General features: G+C 34.9%; 1 protein-coding gene across 1 annotated transcript in view; it reads right to left on the reverse strand.

The window, feature by feature from the left end:
• The window catches only part of BRINP3 (BMP/retinoic acid inducible neural specific 3), a 143,150-nt gene that overhangs the window by 37,810 nt on the left and 87,637 nt on the right, over positions 1 to 17,703 (reverse strand). The window contains exons 4-5 of the mRNA XM_036755516.1: positions 5,498 to 5,603; positions 1,170 to 1,406 (exon numbers count right to left, since the gene is read on the reverse strand). Coding sequence (XP_036611411.1) covers positions 1,170 to 1,406; positions 5,498 to 5,603 — 343 coding nt within the window. The remainder of the gene's footprint in view (positions 1 to 1,169; positions 1,407 to 5,497; positions 5,604 to 17,703) is intronic.

The raw sequence follows: 17,703 nt of genomic DNA on the forward strand, positions 1-17,703 counted from the left end.
ATATAAAATCTCCCTGAGATAGATGAGATCGTGGGATTCTCAAGAATAACTGTTTATTGCCTTTGGGGGATGATTCCTTTGTGTTTTGCATTTATTTTATTTGCTTATTATAAAATAAGGGTTGTCCTCTATCACTACATTATTAGCTTAAGTATTTGTACAGAAGCTGAGGGATTTTTTTACCTCTTTTCTATATCCCTAGACATGGACTGAATTCTAATGTCCCCAGGGGACACTATAAGTGGGTTATAAAAGTAGCCAAATTCTGATATTCTCATAGGAAACCAATAGTGAAGGCATAGAGAGAAGTCTTCCATCTTAGATCGAACCTGGTTAATATGTACCCAACAATTTGGACCTGAAAAGTGGGTTGCAAATGAAAATATGTGAATCCTGAATCAGAAAATCCAGATGTATTAGAAAATCACACACAAACTACTCAATTTCCCCCTCAAGAAAATCCACCAATAGTGTATTCAATACAGCTGGATACTTTATGGCAATAACAGGTACCATTAATTGGAACTTATTTGTCTGATTTAATATGTTTCCATTATTTAATAAGAGATAGAAGATATTGTGAAAGGAGCACTTATTTGGAGTCAGAGAAGCCAGGTTCAAATCTTGAATGTGTTGCATATTTCCTGTGTGACCTTGCACAACTCTGGTTCCATCTCTGGGTCTCAGTTTCTACATTTATTAAGTGAAATTTTAAACATGAGCATCTCTAAAGTCCCTTTCAGCTTTAAATCCTATAATCATGTAAATACTCACCATTCTGGATATCACAATGAAAATTAAGAACCATTGAATGGCTCTAGGTAAATACCCAAGCATCAGTTTCAGAACTGGAAAAAAAGACTTATACAAAATGGCAATGGTATGCATCATTCTTAATGTACTAAAAGATCAGAGTTATAACTGATAGAATTAGAATAATTAGAATAACACGTTGGAATTATTCCTTCTTGATTTTTTTGCATGAAAGGAGGTCCAGGTTGAGGAAGAATTGGACTAGAGAGAACCACATAACAAAGATTCAAGCTGTGACGATCATTTCCATCTATACAACGCTGTAATTCTTTCCTGTTTATTAATAAAGAAAATCTTTCCCATACAAAAACATCCTAATAGGCTACAGCTCCATTAAAACAAAGGACATGTCCTACCTGATTCCTCAAAATCATTGTTGTAGGCATTCCAGGTCTCACTTATTCGAAGAAGATTTTCCTCCATGGCTTGAATATCCATATAAGGACAGTTGCATTCTGGGAATCTGAGGCCACATTGACACCAGCAATCATTGTCTTTACAAATAAACTCTCCCTCTGAATTACAGGCAATATAGCTCAGAGCTGCCTGCACAAAACGCTCCTGTAGGTAGTCTGGAAGGATGACTTGAAGCCCTTTATTTGAAAAAGCAAAGAAAAAAAAACACTAATTTTTAAAACTTATGAATCATTCCATTAAATTAAATTTAAAATATTTATTAAGACTTATTATTTGCTGGGCACTGGGAATACAAACAAAATGCTTCAAGGAGAACAGGAAAGGCTTCCTATAGGAGTTGGTATCTGAGGTCATCCTTGAAGGAAACTAGGCATAAGAAGGGAGTCTGAGGACTTAGTACATTCTAGGCATGGAGGACAGCCTATGCAAAGGCTTCAAGGTGAGAAATGGAATCTTAGGTACAGTGAATGACTCATAAGTCCAGTCTAGTTAGAATATAGTCTTAAGTATTAATGAGAAATAAATCTAGAAAGGTTGGTAGTTTAGATTTTAGAAGGTCTTCAATGTCAAACTGAGGTCTGTTTATTTTATTCTAGAGATTATCAGGGCCCTCAGAAGGCTTTTTGATATGATTATTATTTTGATAATAAACAGTTATCATTTCTAAGAGTAATGGAGTAATTATGCAATTATTGCTTTATCACATGAACCAATTTAGGGATTTTATAAAACTGACCTGAGATTAGAACATGACAACTCTCAATCAAAAAGCATTTATTACTATGTGTTAGGTGCTGTGCTAAGCATTGGTGATAAAATAAAAATAAAAAGTAACCCCTATCCTTAAGGAACTTAATTCTAATGATAAATTGAATTCTAATGGGAAGTTTTAGATATAGATTTACAGTTTTGCACATATATGTGTAGAGATATAAACCTACATATATATGTATATAGGTATATATCTCTATATATCAGATCATACAAGATAAATACAGAATAGATGGAGGATAACCTTGTGGCAGTGGAGGAGAGTGATAGGGAAGGTAAGGCTCCCTGGAAGTGGTACATCTGAATGGAATCTTAAAGGAAGTCATTGATTCTAAGAAGTAGGGTTGGAAGGGATAACATTCCAAGTATGGTAACAGCTATTACAGAAGCATGAAAGTTGGAGTGTTTTGTTCTAGGTCAACATGGCTAGAACACAGAGGGCAAAGAATGCTGTAAGGTATAAAAAACAAAAAAAAGAAGAAAACTGGAAAGTTATGAAGGATTGTAGTTGTGAAGAGTTTTAGGTGACAAAGGATTTTATATTTGATCATGTTGGTAAAAGGGTTAACATGAGTTGAGTCCAGGGGTGATATGGTCAGATCTACAAGTTTGGAAAGTCACTTTGGCAGCTGTGTGGACAACAGAATGGAGTGAAGAGAGACTTGAGGCAAGGAGATCAACCAGGCTATTTGCAATAGTTCAGGCATGAAGTGATGGGTCTGAACAAAAGTGTTGGCTATATAAGTGGAAAGAAGAAGATATATGCAAGCAATATCACAGAACAAAGAACAAACTTTGGCAACTGATGGGATATGTAAGGTAAACAGAAATCAGGAACTGAAAATTATAACAAGGTTGTGAATCTAGCTGACTGACATTATGATGGTATCATCCTCAACAGTAATAGGGAAATTCAAAAAGAGAATGTTTGAGAGATATACTAAGATCTGTTTGGGAGCAAGGAGAGTATATGTTGTAAAGTTATGATTGATGTTAAAGTTAAACTTATGCTTGATCGCAAATTGAACATTTTCATCTTTTTTTTTTAAAAAGCATATTTACATATATATGTATTTAATATGTATGATAAGGAATTGAAATTAGCACTGTAAAAAACATATCACTTCTAATTTCTATTTGCTAGAAATATGACTACATAACTGAAAATCCTATAGGCCAACTTTATTGATCATTAAACCTGGCCACAGGGAACCATATAGACTGATTTAGCCATGTTACAGTTCATTTCCTTGTCATATATAGGAACAACCATGGTCATTTTCCTTGTGAGTTCCTTAGATGAAAAGTTTAATAAAGTGAATTTCTTTTAGGTAGACTGTCAAAGAATGACAAAAGGGCTATAAAGCTTCCATTGTTAGGAAAAATCCAATAAATGTTAAGATTTCTTAGAGCTGTGCTATCAGAAAGAACAGGGGAAAACTGCAATTTGGCTATTCTCATTTTGCGTCAATATTTGAAACTATAAAATAGAGATCCAAATACACAATATCACAACTAGAAGGAAAAGAGGAAACAAAAAATAAGAGAAAATATGCCCAATTATCTATTGCATTTCACTTCTAAAATGTATCATTTGATAAGTTCTTTAGTCACAAAGAAACAACTACTATGCTTATATTGGCAGTATTATCTGTGCTGTTGATTGAAAAAAAAAAGCCAAAAATCATGCTTTAGAAAAACATCTTTGTGCTTTTCATGATAAGTATAATACTGAGGATCGACCTCAATTGACAGTGTCTGTTTGATATGTTATCATTACAAAAACATTCAGATTTTATTAAGAGAATACTTTTTGTTTTAATGTTATATAAATGTGGTATTTATTTTCTATCAGGATTATATACTATGTCATTAAAAAACAGACATTCTCAATTCTTTCTCTCTCCTCTCTCTCTCTCTGTGTCTCTGCTCTTTCTCTATCTCTCAGACTCTGTCTCTGTCTCTCTGTGTCTCTTTCTCCAAACTCTCTAACACCAATAAATAGCTGACTGGATATTTTATTAATACATTTCAATCACTGCATTCATGTAAACAAAGATTAAGGTTTGAATATTGATTATCCTTTACCATGCTTTATCATTTTCTGAAAAAAAAAATAAATGTTCTTTGAAAGGGACAAAAAAGATGGCAAGCTCATACATGGTATAGTCAGCATGTTGTTATACCTATCTATATACATATAAATAATTACATTTTATGTAATGTACTGTAATAGTGTAATGCATATTATGTAATGTAATGTATATTATATATACATAAAATTACAATTGCATATACTATATATAATTAAAATTCACGGGAAAATTTTAAAAACTTTACATCAAAAAATGATAATGACAAAATAGATAACAAAATATATTTCTAATGGTCACTTCTTCAAGTGTTAAAATGTTTTTTAAACACCCACTTGGTTATTTTTATTTACTTGAATATTTTAATTTGTGATTTAGGTATCATTTATATAAACTGATATGTTACCAAATTCCTTGAGTTGAAAATGAGACAAAGTTTAGTAGGCCATCCTGAATTATTATCCTAGGTACCTTTGCATAAAATGCAAATAAACAGTTAATTTAGCCCCATACAGCTGAAATAATGGACCAAAACAAGGAAATCTTTTCTTTCTGTTTCTTTCTCTTTTTTTCCTCAACCCCTCCCTCAAGATAATCCCCTAATCAGTGCATCCAATATAGCCAGATATTTTATGGCACTAATGGTCCATTGTTAATGTACTGAATAATTATGAAGGGTTATGTTCCTGCCTTTGACTACATTTAAGTAATTATATATATACATATATATATATATACATATATATAAACATATATATACATGCTAACACATGTTAATAACTTTTTTGACTGGCATCAGTTTGATAGGACAGTTTATTCCATTGACTCACCTAATACAATGAAAAGGGTATACCCTAGAAACATCTCATGTCACTGCCATTAACATAATAAAAAAGGAAAGAGATATTCTGAATTTACATTATCAATTGATGTTATTTCAAGAAATATAGGATCACTTTACCAGAAGGTAAATGTGACCATGAGCAATGGTATTAAATTTACAATATAAACAAATTATGTTGCTATAGTATCCATGTATATGTTTAAAACTATGAAAGGAGAAAAGTTTCATAAAAATAGAAATATACAATAATTGGTGAAAATAATGGTTTTTGCACTTAAATTTTGACAGGATAACTCATTTCACATTGCTAGAGGGTGTGTGTGTGTGTGTGTGTGTGTGTGTGTGTGTGTGTGTACATGCGTTTAACCTATTATGGAAGTGAATGCCTGATGTTTTTTTTTTTTAAATCCCCAAGAATTTATCAGAAAAAATTCAGAAATTCACCTTTTAACATAGAGTTTTAAAAGTCCAATATGTTACACATCACCTTAAAAATGAAATATCACTTAATAAATGCTATCTTGTTTCTTATAAAATTGATTAAAGTGTACCTACATACCTTGTAACTGAATCTTATTCTCAGGACTTTGAACCAGAACAGAACTGACTGAATCTAGGTTGTCATAGTTACTGCAGCCAAGAGGACCAGTTCGTGTTTCTGTTACCTGAGGAACAAAACATTAACTTATTATACAAATCAGGAATTTAAAATGTTCATTTCAATTCAGTTTAGCTATCACATACAAATATCTGATTTTTAACTGCAAATATTACTGAAAAGCCTAGGAGCTGGGAGGGCATCAGGAATATATCCAACCATGGAGGAGAAAGATGACTTCTTTTGCCTCCAATTCTATTTCCTTCCTTGTGACCCCACAGAAATCTTTTAAGAACATATTGAAAGCTTCTCTATGATCAGAAATATCATTCACATGTTATCATCAGATATGCCCCTCATCATGAAAAAAAAATCCACAAAGAAAAGCAACTGAGACACAAAGTCCCAAGTGTGATCATTTTATTAGCAAGGCTAGCAGTTTCAATAAACTGAGATTCCTAAACCCTCAGTGGCCAAGGTTGCTTTAACACAGACAAAGCAGTCTTTTCTGCAGTTGGTTATGTAAGGTTCAATGATGCTAAACTAGGATTGTGATTGGTCTATAGAAGAGGTCAGGTAAATGTGTAGGGTGGGGTTACATTTGGCATAATCATGCTGAATTGCAAAAAGGGGTTTCTAAAGTCCAAGGCAATGGGGAAAACAGAGTTAGTCACCATCATCTGGAAAGTCTTATTTTGGCAATTCCCTACATCAGAGTGGTCCCATTTTATGCTTGTAACTAGGCAGAACATCTTATGAACACACAGACTTATCCACCTTCTTCCATTCCAGATTAAGATAGTGGACTCCAGGCTGTAGCCCAGAAGAATGAGAAAGTTAAACTCTTATAAAGAAATCAAATTTCCTTATAGACTTTAATGCTAGGAAGTCAAATTGTCTTTTAAATCACACAAATTCCTAAGTACTGATTCCAATTGTTAGATACAATTCTCAACAGGCAAATAACAAATGACAGAATAGAGTGGTATACCAATTTTCAGTTTCACAGTCTGATATAAGGACATGCCCCATGAACATATAAAATAAAACTTATATTCTTACATGAGAAATATTTTCCTTAAAGCAACAATTGTTGGTAGTCCTCAAACCTAAAATCATTAATATGACAAAAAATAATAACCTGGGAAGTATTTGTTAATGACATTTCAATTCGAGTCACACACTGAGGTAGTCTCTACATTTTAATGAAATGTATAATATGCAAAACTTTTTATCCTCAGTAAACCAACAAGTTATATAACATTCCATCATTACCAATCTATCTCCAAACTAATTTCTACTCCCAACTTTCTCATCTTTGAAAATGTTACATCTGCTAACATAGTAATCTTTGGCTCATTCTTGTTTTTCATTTCCTACCCTCTATCATATCCTCACTCTTCTAGTCCATTCTCACAGCTGCCACTTTAGTCCAGTCTCTCATCATCTCAGGCCTGAAAGGCCACAACTTCTGTTTTGGCTGCCTTCACTGACTTCAGCCTCCCTGATATCTCTCACTTTTCCCTTTGCCTCAGGCACCATGTAAAATCTCTTTTCTAATCTCTTTCTAAATCTTTGATCCCTGAGGCATACTATTTTCTTTTTTTGTTTGTTTGCTTTTTTTTTCTTTCTTGTGGTTTTTCGCTTTTGTTCTGATTCTTCTTTCACAACATGACTAATGTGGAAATATTTTTGATATGACTCTACATGTATAGTTTATATCAGATTGCATGCTGTCTTGAGGAGGGGGGTATGGGAGAGGGGAAATTTAGAGCTCAAAATCTTAAAAAATGAACTTTGAAAACTAATAATAAACAAATTAAAAAAATAAAATCTTTGATCCCTCCTATGTGCCTGGGTAAAGTTCATTTGTATAACTTATAGTTGGTGCACAGATGCCCCAACACTCTGAGACAGTATAAGTTCCTTGCAAGTATAGAATTGGCCATCCCATCCAGATTTTTATTTCCAGTGCCTAACCAGTCAATAAATGTTAAATGTCTATTATGTTCTGGGGATGCAAAGAAAGGAAAAAATATACCCTGCTCTTAAGGAACTCACAGTTTAATGGAGGATATAGTTTACTGGGGTAAATGACAATAAACAAGTGACCTATGCATAGGATAAATGGGAAACAACAAAAAGAAGGCACTAGAATTAAGAGGGATTGGAAAAGTCTTCCTATAGAAGGTGGGATTTTAATTGGGACTTGAAAGAAGCCAGGAGGCAGAGAAAAAAAGGAGAGAATCCCAGGCATGGAGGACAGCCAGTCGAAATTCATATAGTTGGGAGATAGAGAATCTTGTGAAGGAACTGCAAGGAGGCCAGTGTCATTGGGGTACAGAATTGTGAGGCTACTGTAAGGTGTAAGAAGATTGGAAAAATGGGAAGGAAGCAGGTTATGATGGGTTTCCAACAATTCATATTAATGAGAAAAACATAAAAAAATGTTAAAAATTAATATATTTTTTGACCTTTGGATCAAGGTTGTTCTCAAATTCCCTTTTTAAAATCTAGATTTTGTATTTAAGTTTCAATACTTACCCTCTCCATCAACTACTACATTTTTAAAAAGAAGCCTACTTAATAGGTCTGGCTTTAAGTCAGGGCAAAATGCTCCCATAGAGTATTATTTAGGATCTTTATCACTTTGGTGCATCCGTGATCTTACTGAAAATGATATGCTTCATTAATGCTGATTACGATCTATCTATACACCTCATTCTTTGTGATTCTATCCCATGCCCTCTATTTGTTGTCTTCCTTCCAATTTCATCTTCAGATTTTCAAATGAACTGGCTTAGGGGGGATATTAAACCAAATTCCCCTGCTGGTTCATTGTCTCCTATTTTATCATTGTTGGAGGTGATTCTATGTGTAATCTGCTACACTTGGCAATATCCTCTAAGTGAGCTTGTCCTCCAAACCACGGTTGCCCTTGTCCTTTTTTGCTTCATAGCAAGATCACGTATTTGTGAGGTATATTCTTGACCTTCCTGATGTGATGACTATTTTATGTCAGTTGCATTTCTCAAAGAAATGATGACAAGCAGAGTCAGTAAACATTTATGCAGTTCACATCTTTTCAGGGACAGTAGCCTATTTACATCAGTAAAGTTGAAGTTATTGTAATCATACACAGTATCTTATTAGATTCCCTTACAGGGAAGGTAGGCCAGGCTAGAATAAACTGCAAGGCACCCTGAAGGTGAGATGAGAGTTTGCATGTACCAGATGGATTAAACCAACACTACTACCTTGCCCGTTGTCTTCCCTCAGATCATGATGGAAACAGCCAGGGACTCTGAGCCCAAGGACTTAGGAAACAGGAATGTCCTCCAAACCACCAGACCTGCTTCTGTGACCCAGCACACGCAGCTATCATTGAGGAGGGAAATCACTGTGGAGAAAGAGCCCATCTTTCTCATCACTACCAGCAACAACTGCTGACCTACTGCCACCAACAGACAGATGGGCAAAGGAAACATGGAAGTGGCAGAACCCCCCTGATTATCAGTTCTACTTTCAAGCCAGCTCTCATTGCCAATGTCTGGGGAAGCAATTCCTATGGAGAGGGGGCCTATCACTCCCACCAGCTGTCAACCAGCTGTCACATACAGGACAGAAAAGTACGCCTAGTTGAAGGAGCAGAGCTCCCCAAGGGAAAGTCAGGAGGCAGCATGTGCCAGGCAAGTCAAACCACCTGCCCTACTACTTTGACCACCATCTTCCCAAAAATCCTTAGGAAAATAGGCCAGGATGATAAACCCAAGTTCTTTTGAAATAGTAATGATTCCATATCTAATCTGTTGCCACGTCCTATTAATTCTATCTTCATTCTGATGAAGACTATCATCCCCTCAATCCCTCGACTATTTAGATAGTTTTCCAATTGTTTTTTTCTCTCTCAAGTCTCTCTCTATTCTAGTCCTTCACTGAAAAATCAAAAGTAACACTCTAAGGTACAGATCAGTCCATGCTACTGCCTATTCAATAAGCACCAGTAGCTTCCTATTACACTCAGCATCTAACATAAAATCCTTTGATTGGCCTTGAAAAACCTTTATACCCTGGCCTCCTCCTACCTTTCTGGCATTCTTTACCTAACTTCCTCTCCATGTAGCGTTGCACAAGACCCTCCTCCCAACTCCATGCAATATTACTGGCTGCCCCACCATGACTGGGAGTCTCCCTCATTAGACCTTGAGCTCCTTGAGAGCAGAGACTGGATTTTGACCTTCTTTAATTTCCAGCACGAAGCACAGTGCCTGGCACATAGTTAAATGTATGTTGACTTTACTTAACAAAATCTAATTTGATTCCCACAACAATCTGGGAAGAAAAGTGTTAATGATATTATCATCCTCATTTGATAGACAAGAAATCTAGGTTTCAGAGAGGTCAAATCATTTTCACTTGGACACAAAGTCAGCAAATATAAGGATATGACTTAAATCCAAGTCATCTTCACTGCAAGTCTAGTACTCTGGTTACTAATACCACTACCAATGACCCCCTCTGCATTTAGGATTGCCTGGTCCTCGTAGAGCAGGCATAAGCTGTTCACAGAATGCTAACTGAATTATTTCCACCTTGGCATAAACTTCTACTTCTGTTCCACTTGAATTCCTATTAAGAACCCAGGTTTGTCTCTATAGTGAGATGAGGCACTGTCACAGGATTTTTGTAAAGGTGTTTTAACAATAATCTTAAAAAAATTCTACCTTTCTCAAACAGATGAATTTACTCTGATTATTAACTGTTTTCTTCCCATTGTGAAGACTGCAAAAGAAGAAGAAGCAGGAAAGGCTAAGTGTTGATTACAAAGGAAGAAAAGAAGAATAGAGATCCAGGCCCCAGGAAGGTCCCTAAATGAGGAGCTCAGGGCACCATTAGCTAAAAACTTGCAAGAAGGATGTATTATTAGAAAGGGGACGTGCAAAAGAATCAACATAAATTGAAGACCAAATTTATCTGCTCCCAAGATTCTTCCAAGGGCAGCCCCCCCTAATTATGTGATTTTATTCCCGTGTATTTGTAATACTTGATGGATCTTATTAAACCTCATGTTAAGTATGGAGACAAAAAACGCAAAGTGTAAAAAAATATAGCAACAAGTACATGAAGATTTTCCTTGAGATTTTCCCCAGCCTGTTTAACTCAAATTACCTCTATGTTTTCATAGTTAGAGGGTTTTACAAAAATGAAAGCAAAGAAGCCACCTTCTACAGCAAAAGAGGCAGTACAAAAAGCATAAACAAGTATTTCAGAACACATTTTATTTAGATAAAAAAGGAAACAGGTAATATTTTCATAGAAGATAAATGAATTTTCTTTTGAATTCAGCTATAAAAAATGCCCTTAGTCCTACAAACCCAATGTAAAGTTGAAAATGGTACTTAGGCACACAAACCTGAATTCTTGCATAAAAATTCACCACTTCATCACAACATAATGATAATACAATACTGTTTATAGACTAAGATATTTCGGCTTCCTGAGCACAATCCATATATTTTTCATTATTAACAATTTATGTAGTCTTGATGCCTTATTGAAAAATCATTTATATATATTCTTTTTTTATAGCTGGAGAAAGGCATTAGGAAACTAATTTTTCAAGGCAGATTTTAAATGTCAGAAACCAAATTCATTTTTAACCCAGAAAAATAAACATATGTAGCTTTGTGGGTTAGAAAAATGACAACCTATAGATAAACAATAATACTTGCTCTGTTACCTCTGTTCATGTTTTTAAAATTGCATTAATTCTTAGACCACTTCCTTAAGATTATCTTTAAAATCAATAAAAATATGCAAATAGATTTAGTAGTGTGGGGTGAATGAAGTAGTCAGCTCAGTCAAACACCCAGGCCAGACAGTGAAATTGATTACTAACTAAATCAGTCACAACAGATGAACTTCCCATATTTGGACTTCTAGCACCTACAAGATGTACAAAGTTGAAAAGACACTTATTTTTCCTGTAGTTAACAATCCCTATTCTCCAATGGCTAACAACCTCATCATGCAGAGAAAATACAAACAGATTAAATGATTAGAGTCAATTTATGAAGCTATATATAAACAAGTAGGAGGAAGTGAGAAATTGATTATGCATACAAGTGCTTATGGAAAAGAAAAGTAAGAGAAACATCAACATTTGGAAATATTATGCTCAAGAGTCACAGGGAAAAACTGAGATAAGGTATGTCCTATGTCCTATAAGGAGCGTCAAGGCAATTTTAGTGAGAAAGTTATTACCACTGCACTAGGCTGATATTTACACTATAGAATCTTCTCCATTTCATTTGACTGAATTGACTACCAACAAAAAAAAAACTATCAAACAGTATCTTTATTGTTATAAAACGTGGCTTTTTCTCCTATTAAGATTTTATTTTCCCTCAAACAAGGTACTGCCAGTAAAAGTTGACTTTTTCATAATGCCTGGCTATTTGCAAAACACTTTCCCCACAAAAGTCCTGTGAAGAAATACTTGAATATTTTTTTTTAAATCTACTATTTTACAAATGAGGAAACAGGTTCAAATCACAGAGAGCGTCAGAACTGGAATTCAAGTGAAACTTTGATTTCAAGTGAATGTATATTCTACTGTGCCCTATAGGTACTGATCCCAATCTTGCTAGCAAATATTAAATATGTTGCATATTTTAAATATTATCCTATTAAAGTCATGCATTATGCATTTGATACATAGGTATTTTAAAGTTATCACTCACAAAAAAGGCAATTATAAAGTTACACATCCAAATGAATTTATCATTTCATGGATGTAAGTCTTGATCACTAAATTCCTATGGGGAATTCCTAAATGCCTAAGGAAGCCAGTAATAATTTTCTGAATCCTTCACCTAGCCAAAGGAGAGAAAGAGACAGAGGCTTCTAAGTGCACATAAAAAATAGTAAATGGTATTCATTTATTTGATTCAGATGAAATATCTTCTTTTAAAAATAAATAAAATCATATTTAATAATTTCAAAATATTGCATAATAAGCATATTCATCTCTAAAGTCATTTAAGAAATACCATATGCTTTAAGAAATTTAAATGACAGCTCAATCTTTTGCTAGAAGCCAACTTACAGGGTCTTTGTCTTTATATAGCTGTGACTTTGTAAGGACCTATAATACAGAGAATATCATGTGGAAAAATAGAAATATGTTATTTCTTAATACCTAAAAGCCTCCAGGTAGCAATAAATGGTGAATAATAGCACAAAGCTATTGATATAAGTTTATAAAAGGCAAAGAAGCTATTTCCAAAGTTCTGATTTTTCTAATAATACACAACTGCCAGTGTTCTTTGGATATCACTGTTTTCAGCTTCATAAATAAATAGCATGATTTAGCACTAATGAGACAACCACCTAGAGTGCTCAATTAGTTAAGAATCAGAACAATGGTGATGATTAAAATATTGAAAAGAGAGATACTAATATTATAGCAGGAAAGAAAAATTAAAAGGTTTTGTTGGGAGGAAGGGAGGACAGGAGGACAAGCAGGTGGGGTACTTGTAAGAAAATTAAGTGCATCTTTAAAAATTTCTAAAATTGTACATTTATACACACACACACACGCACACACACGCATACGTACATACATATCCCACACATGTTGACTTAGGGAGGTGATGGTTCTGCTGTACAAAGGAGTCCTAGTCACAGCACATATCAAGGAACTACATTTTACAAAGGGAATTAATACTTAGAACATTGTGTGGAGTGAAACCATGTAGGAAGGACTTCAAATTCATGTCATATAATATGATAATAAGATGAAAACATGTTCAATCTAGAGTAGAAAATGCTTGGGTGGATGGGCATAATCCAAATTTTGAGTTGGAAGAGACTTCAGATTCTATGTACTTCAATTTGTTTCCCATTAAAAAATAACCTCTATAGGGGGCAGCTAGGTGGTACAGTGATTAGAGCACCGGCCCTCAAGTCAGGAGGACCTGAGTTCAAAGCCAGCCTCAGATACTTAGCATACCTACTAGCTTTGTGACCCTGGGTTAGTCACTTAATCCCAATTGCCCTGCCTTCCCCGCTCCAAAAAAAATAACCTCTATAAACATACCTAAGAAGTAGTTACCCAACCTCCATTTATAGACATCCAATATAAAGAGAATCCACTTACTTTCTGATGTAGACTATCCCATTTTTTGCACAGCACTAATAGGGAGAGGGGTCATCTAGGTGGTGCAGTAGAATGAGTACTGGGTTCAGAGTTAAGAAGACCTTAGTTCGAATCAGACCTCGGATATTTACTAGCTAGGCAAGTCACTTAACCTTTTTTGCCTCAGTTCTGACACACTGCAGAGGGAAATGGAAGACCACACCAATATATTTTTTCCAAAGAAAACCCATGGACAAAAGGCCATAGGGTCACATAGAGTTGGACATGACTGAACAAATGAACAAAAACTGGAAAAAAGTTTGCGGTTTGTTTTTGTTTCTTTGTTTGTTTTTCTTACATCAGGCCTAAATTTGCTTCTTAGCAATTTGCTTCTTAGCAAATTTCAACCATTGCTTCTATTACTGCTTTATAAGGGCAAATTTCTGATTTTCAACAATGGAAGAGAATAGAGTATGAAAACTATAGTCCAGTGAGTTTTATTTCAGTTTCTGGGAACAATCTAGAGTGGATTATGAAAGAGAAGTGTGTGATTGATTTGGCTAGTAAACAATTTCACTGTCTGAACTGGGTATTTGACTGAACCAACTATTTCACTCAACCCAAACTACTAAATATATTTGCATATAATCACTGATTTTAAACATGATTTCAAAGTGGCAGTTTAAGAGTTATACAGCTTTTGTGGGTTAGAATGACAACCTGCAGATAAAGAATAACACTTGCTCTGTTACCTTAGCTCATTTTTTTATATTTGTACTAATTCTTAAACAGAACAACTCTAATCCCTCCTCCAATGACAACTTTACCTATGGGAAGACAGCTATGTTCCTCTACATCTTCTTCTAATAAATTGCATCGTAAGAAAACCCAGATCCTTGGGCATTCTACTGAAGATCTTCTAGCAAGCTATCATCGAACAATTGACAGCTACTTTTTGTGTCTGGTTATTAGATCAATTCTGAAGACACTGAATTGTGCTATCATCTATTCTCCATCTCTTTGTCTTTTCTTCAAAAATAGAATGAGGTTCTTTCTCATTTTTTTTTGCTAAAATCTACGTAAACTATATCAATAGCATTCCTCTGATCTACCATTTTAGTTATATGAATGCATCTATAGATTACTCCCAAACACCACACGTTTTTCACAAAAATAAAATATTTCCCAATAATTGGGGAGCCATATAATGATCATATTTGAGTTATGCCAGTAGAACAAAAATTACAATACCACCTAAATTTACACATTTGGTACCATACCAAATATCAGGTACTAAAAGTGAATTGTTGAACTTTTGCCAGTGGCATGTTGAAGATTATAAAGGATATAGCAGGTAATATGGAATTAGAAAAGGGCACACTTTATAGAACTAGTCAAAAAATAACAAAATCATTTTGGAGTAACAGTAAGTCAAAGAAAATCATGTTATATCAGTTTAATAAAAATAATCTAACAGAAATTAGATGACATGACCTGTTTCTGATGAAGCTATTGTGGCTTCCATATTTTTACAAAATCTGAATTCATGAAGGATAACCAGGGGTTCTCTAGCCATTTCCTTATTTTTACTGGATATCAATTACTTTTATTTTTTTTATTTTTTTGTTTTATTTTATTTATTTAATATATTTTGGTTTTCAACATTGATTTTCACAAGAATTTGAATTCCAAATTTTCACCCCATTTCTACCTTCCCCACACTCCAAGATGGAGTATTCTGGTTGCCCAGTTCCCCAGTCAGCCCTCACTTCTGTCACCCCACTCCCCTCCCATCCCCTTTTCCCTTCCTTTCTTGTACGGCAAGATAAATTTCTGTGCCCCATTGCCTGTGTATCTTATTTTCTAGTTGCATGCAAAAACTTCTTTTTTGTTTTTGAACATCTGTTTTTAAAACTTTGAGTTTCAAATTCTCTCCCCTCTTCCCTTCCCACCCACCCTCCCCAAGAAGTCAAGCAATTCAACATAGCCCACATGTGTATCATTATATAAAACCCTTCCACAATACTCATGTTGTGAAAAACTAACTACATTTTCCTCCTTCTTAACCTATCCCCCTTTATTGAATTTTCTCCCTTGACCCTGTCCCTTTTCAAAAGTATTTGTTTTTGATTACCTCCTCCCCCATCTGCCCTCTCTTCTATCATCTCCCCTTTTTTATCTTCTTCCTCCTTCTTTCCTGTGGGGTAAGATACCCAATTGAGTGTGTATGGTATTCCCTCCTCAGGTCAAATCTGATGAGAGCAAGATTCACTCATTCCCCCTCACCTGCCTTCTTTCTCTTCCTACAGAACTGCTTTTTCTTGCCACTTTTATGCAAGATAATTTACCCCATTCTATCTCTCCCTTTCTCCCTCTCTCAATATATTCCTCTCTCATCCCTTAATTTGATTTTGTTTCTTTTAGATATCATCCCTTCATATTCAACTGACCCTGTGCCCTCTCTCTCTCTCTCTCTCTCTCTCTCTCTCTCTCTCTCTCTCTGTGTATATATATATATATATACACACACACACATATATACATACATATATGTATATATACATACATACATATATGTATATATACACATACATACACACACACACATATATATATATATATATATGCACACACACACACACACACACATATATGCATATTCCCTTCAGCTACCCTAATACTGAGGTCTCATAAATCATACACATCACCTTTCCATGTAGGAATGTAACCAAACAGTTCAACTTCAGTAAGTCCCTTGTGATTTCTTTTTCTTGTTCTTTTTCTTGATTACATTTTCATGCTTCTCTTGATTTTTGTGTTTGAAACTCAAATTTTCTATTCAGCTCTGGTCTTTTCACTGAGAAAGCTTAAAAGTCCTCTATTTTATTGAAAGCCTATATTTTGTCTTGGAGCATGATACTCAGTTTTGCTGGGTAGGTGATTCTTGGTTTTAATCCTAGCTTCACTGACCTCCGGAATATCGAATTCCAAGCCCTTCGGTCTCTTAAAGTAGAAGCTGCTAGATCTTGGATTATTCTGATTATGTTGCCACAATACTCAAATTATTTCCTTCTGTCTGCTTGCAGTATTCTCTCCTTGATCTGGGAGCCTTGGAATTTGGCAACAATATTCCTAGCAGATTTCTTTTTGGGATCTATTTGAGGAGGCAATCTGTGGATTCTTTTAATTTCTATTTTGCCCGGTGGCTCTAGAATACCAGGACAGTTCTCCCTGTTAATTTCTTGAAAGATGATATCTAGGCTCTTTTTTTGATCATGGCTTTCAGGTAGTCCAATAATTTTTAAATTATCTCTCCTGGATTTTTTTCCAGGTCAGTGGTTTTTCTAATGTGATATTTCACATTGTCTTCCATTTTTTCATTCCTTTGGTTCTGTTTTATAATATCCTGATTTCTCATAAAGTCACTAGCTTCCACTTGCTCCAATCTAATTTTTAAGGTAGTATTTTCTTCAGTGGTCTTTTGGACCTCCTTTTCCATTTGGCTAATTCTGCCTTTCAAGACATTCTTCTCCTCATTGGCTTTTTGGAGCTCTTTTGCCATTTGAGTTAGTCTATTTTTTACGGTGTTATTTTCTTCAGTAAATTTTTCAGTATTTTTTTGGGTCTCCTTTAGCAAGTCATTGACTTGTTTTTCATGGTTTTCTTGCATCCTTCTCATTTCTCTTCCCAACTTTTCCTCTACTTCTCTAACTTGCTTTTCCAAATCCTTTTTGAGCTCTTCCATGGCCTGGGACCAGTTCATGTTTTTCTTGGAGGCTTTTGTTGTAGGTTCTTTGACTTTGTTGACTTCTGGCTGTATGTTTTGGTCTTCTTTGTCAGCAAAGAAAGAATGCAAAGTTTGAGACTTAATCTGGGTGTGTTTTGCTGCCTGGCCATGTTCCCTGCCAACTTACTTGACTCTTGAGTTTTTCAGCTGGGTATGACAGCTTGTAAAGAGTACTTTGTTCCAAGCTTGAGGGGATGCCCCAGGTCTGCCACACCAGCACTCCTCCTTCCCCAAGAACCC

The sequence above is a fragment of the Trichosurus vulpecula genome, chromosome 4, assembly GCF_011100635.1.
Source record: "Trichosurus vulpecula isolate mTriVul1 chromosome 4, mTriVul1.pri, whole genome shotgun sequence".
NCBI classification, from domain to species: Eukaryota; Metazoa; Chordata; class Mammalia; order Diprotodontia; family Phalangeridae; genus Trichosurus; species Trichosurus vulpecula.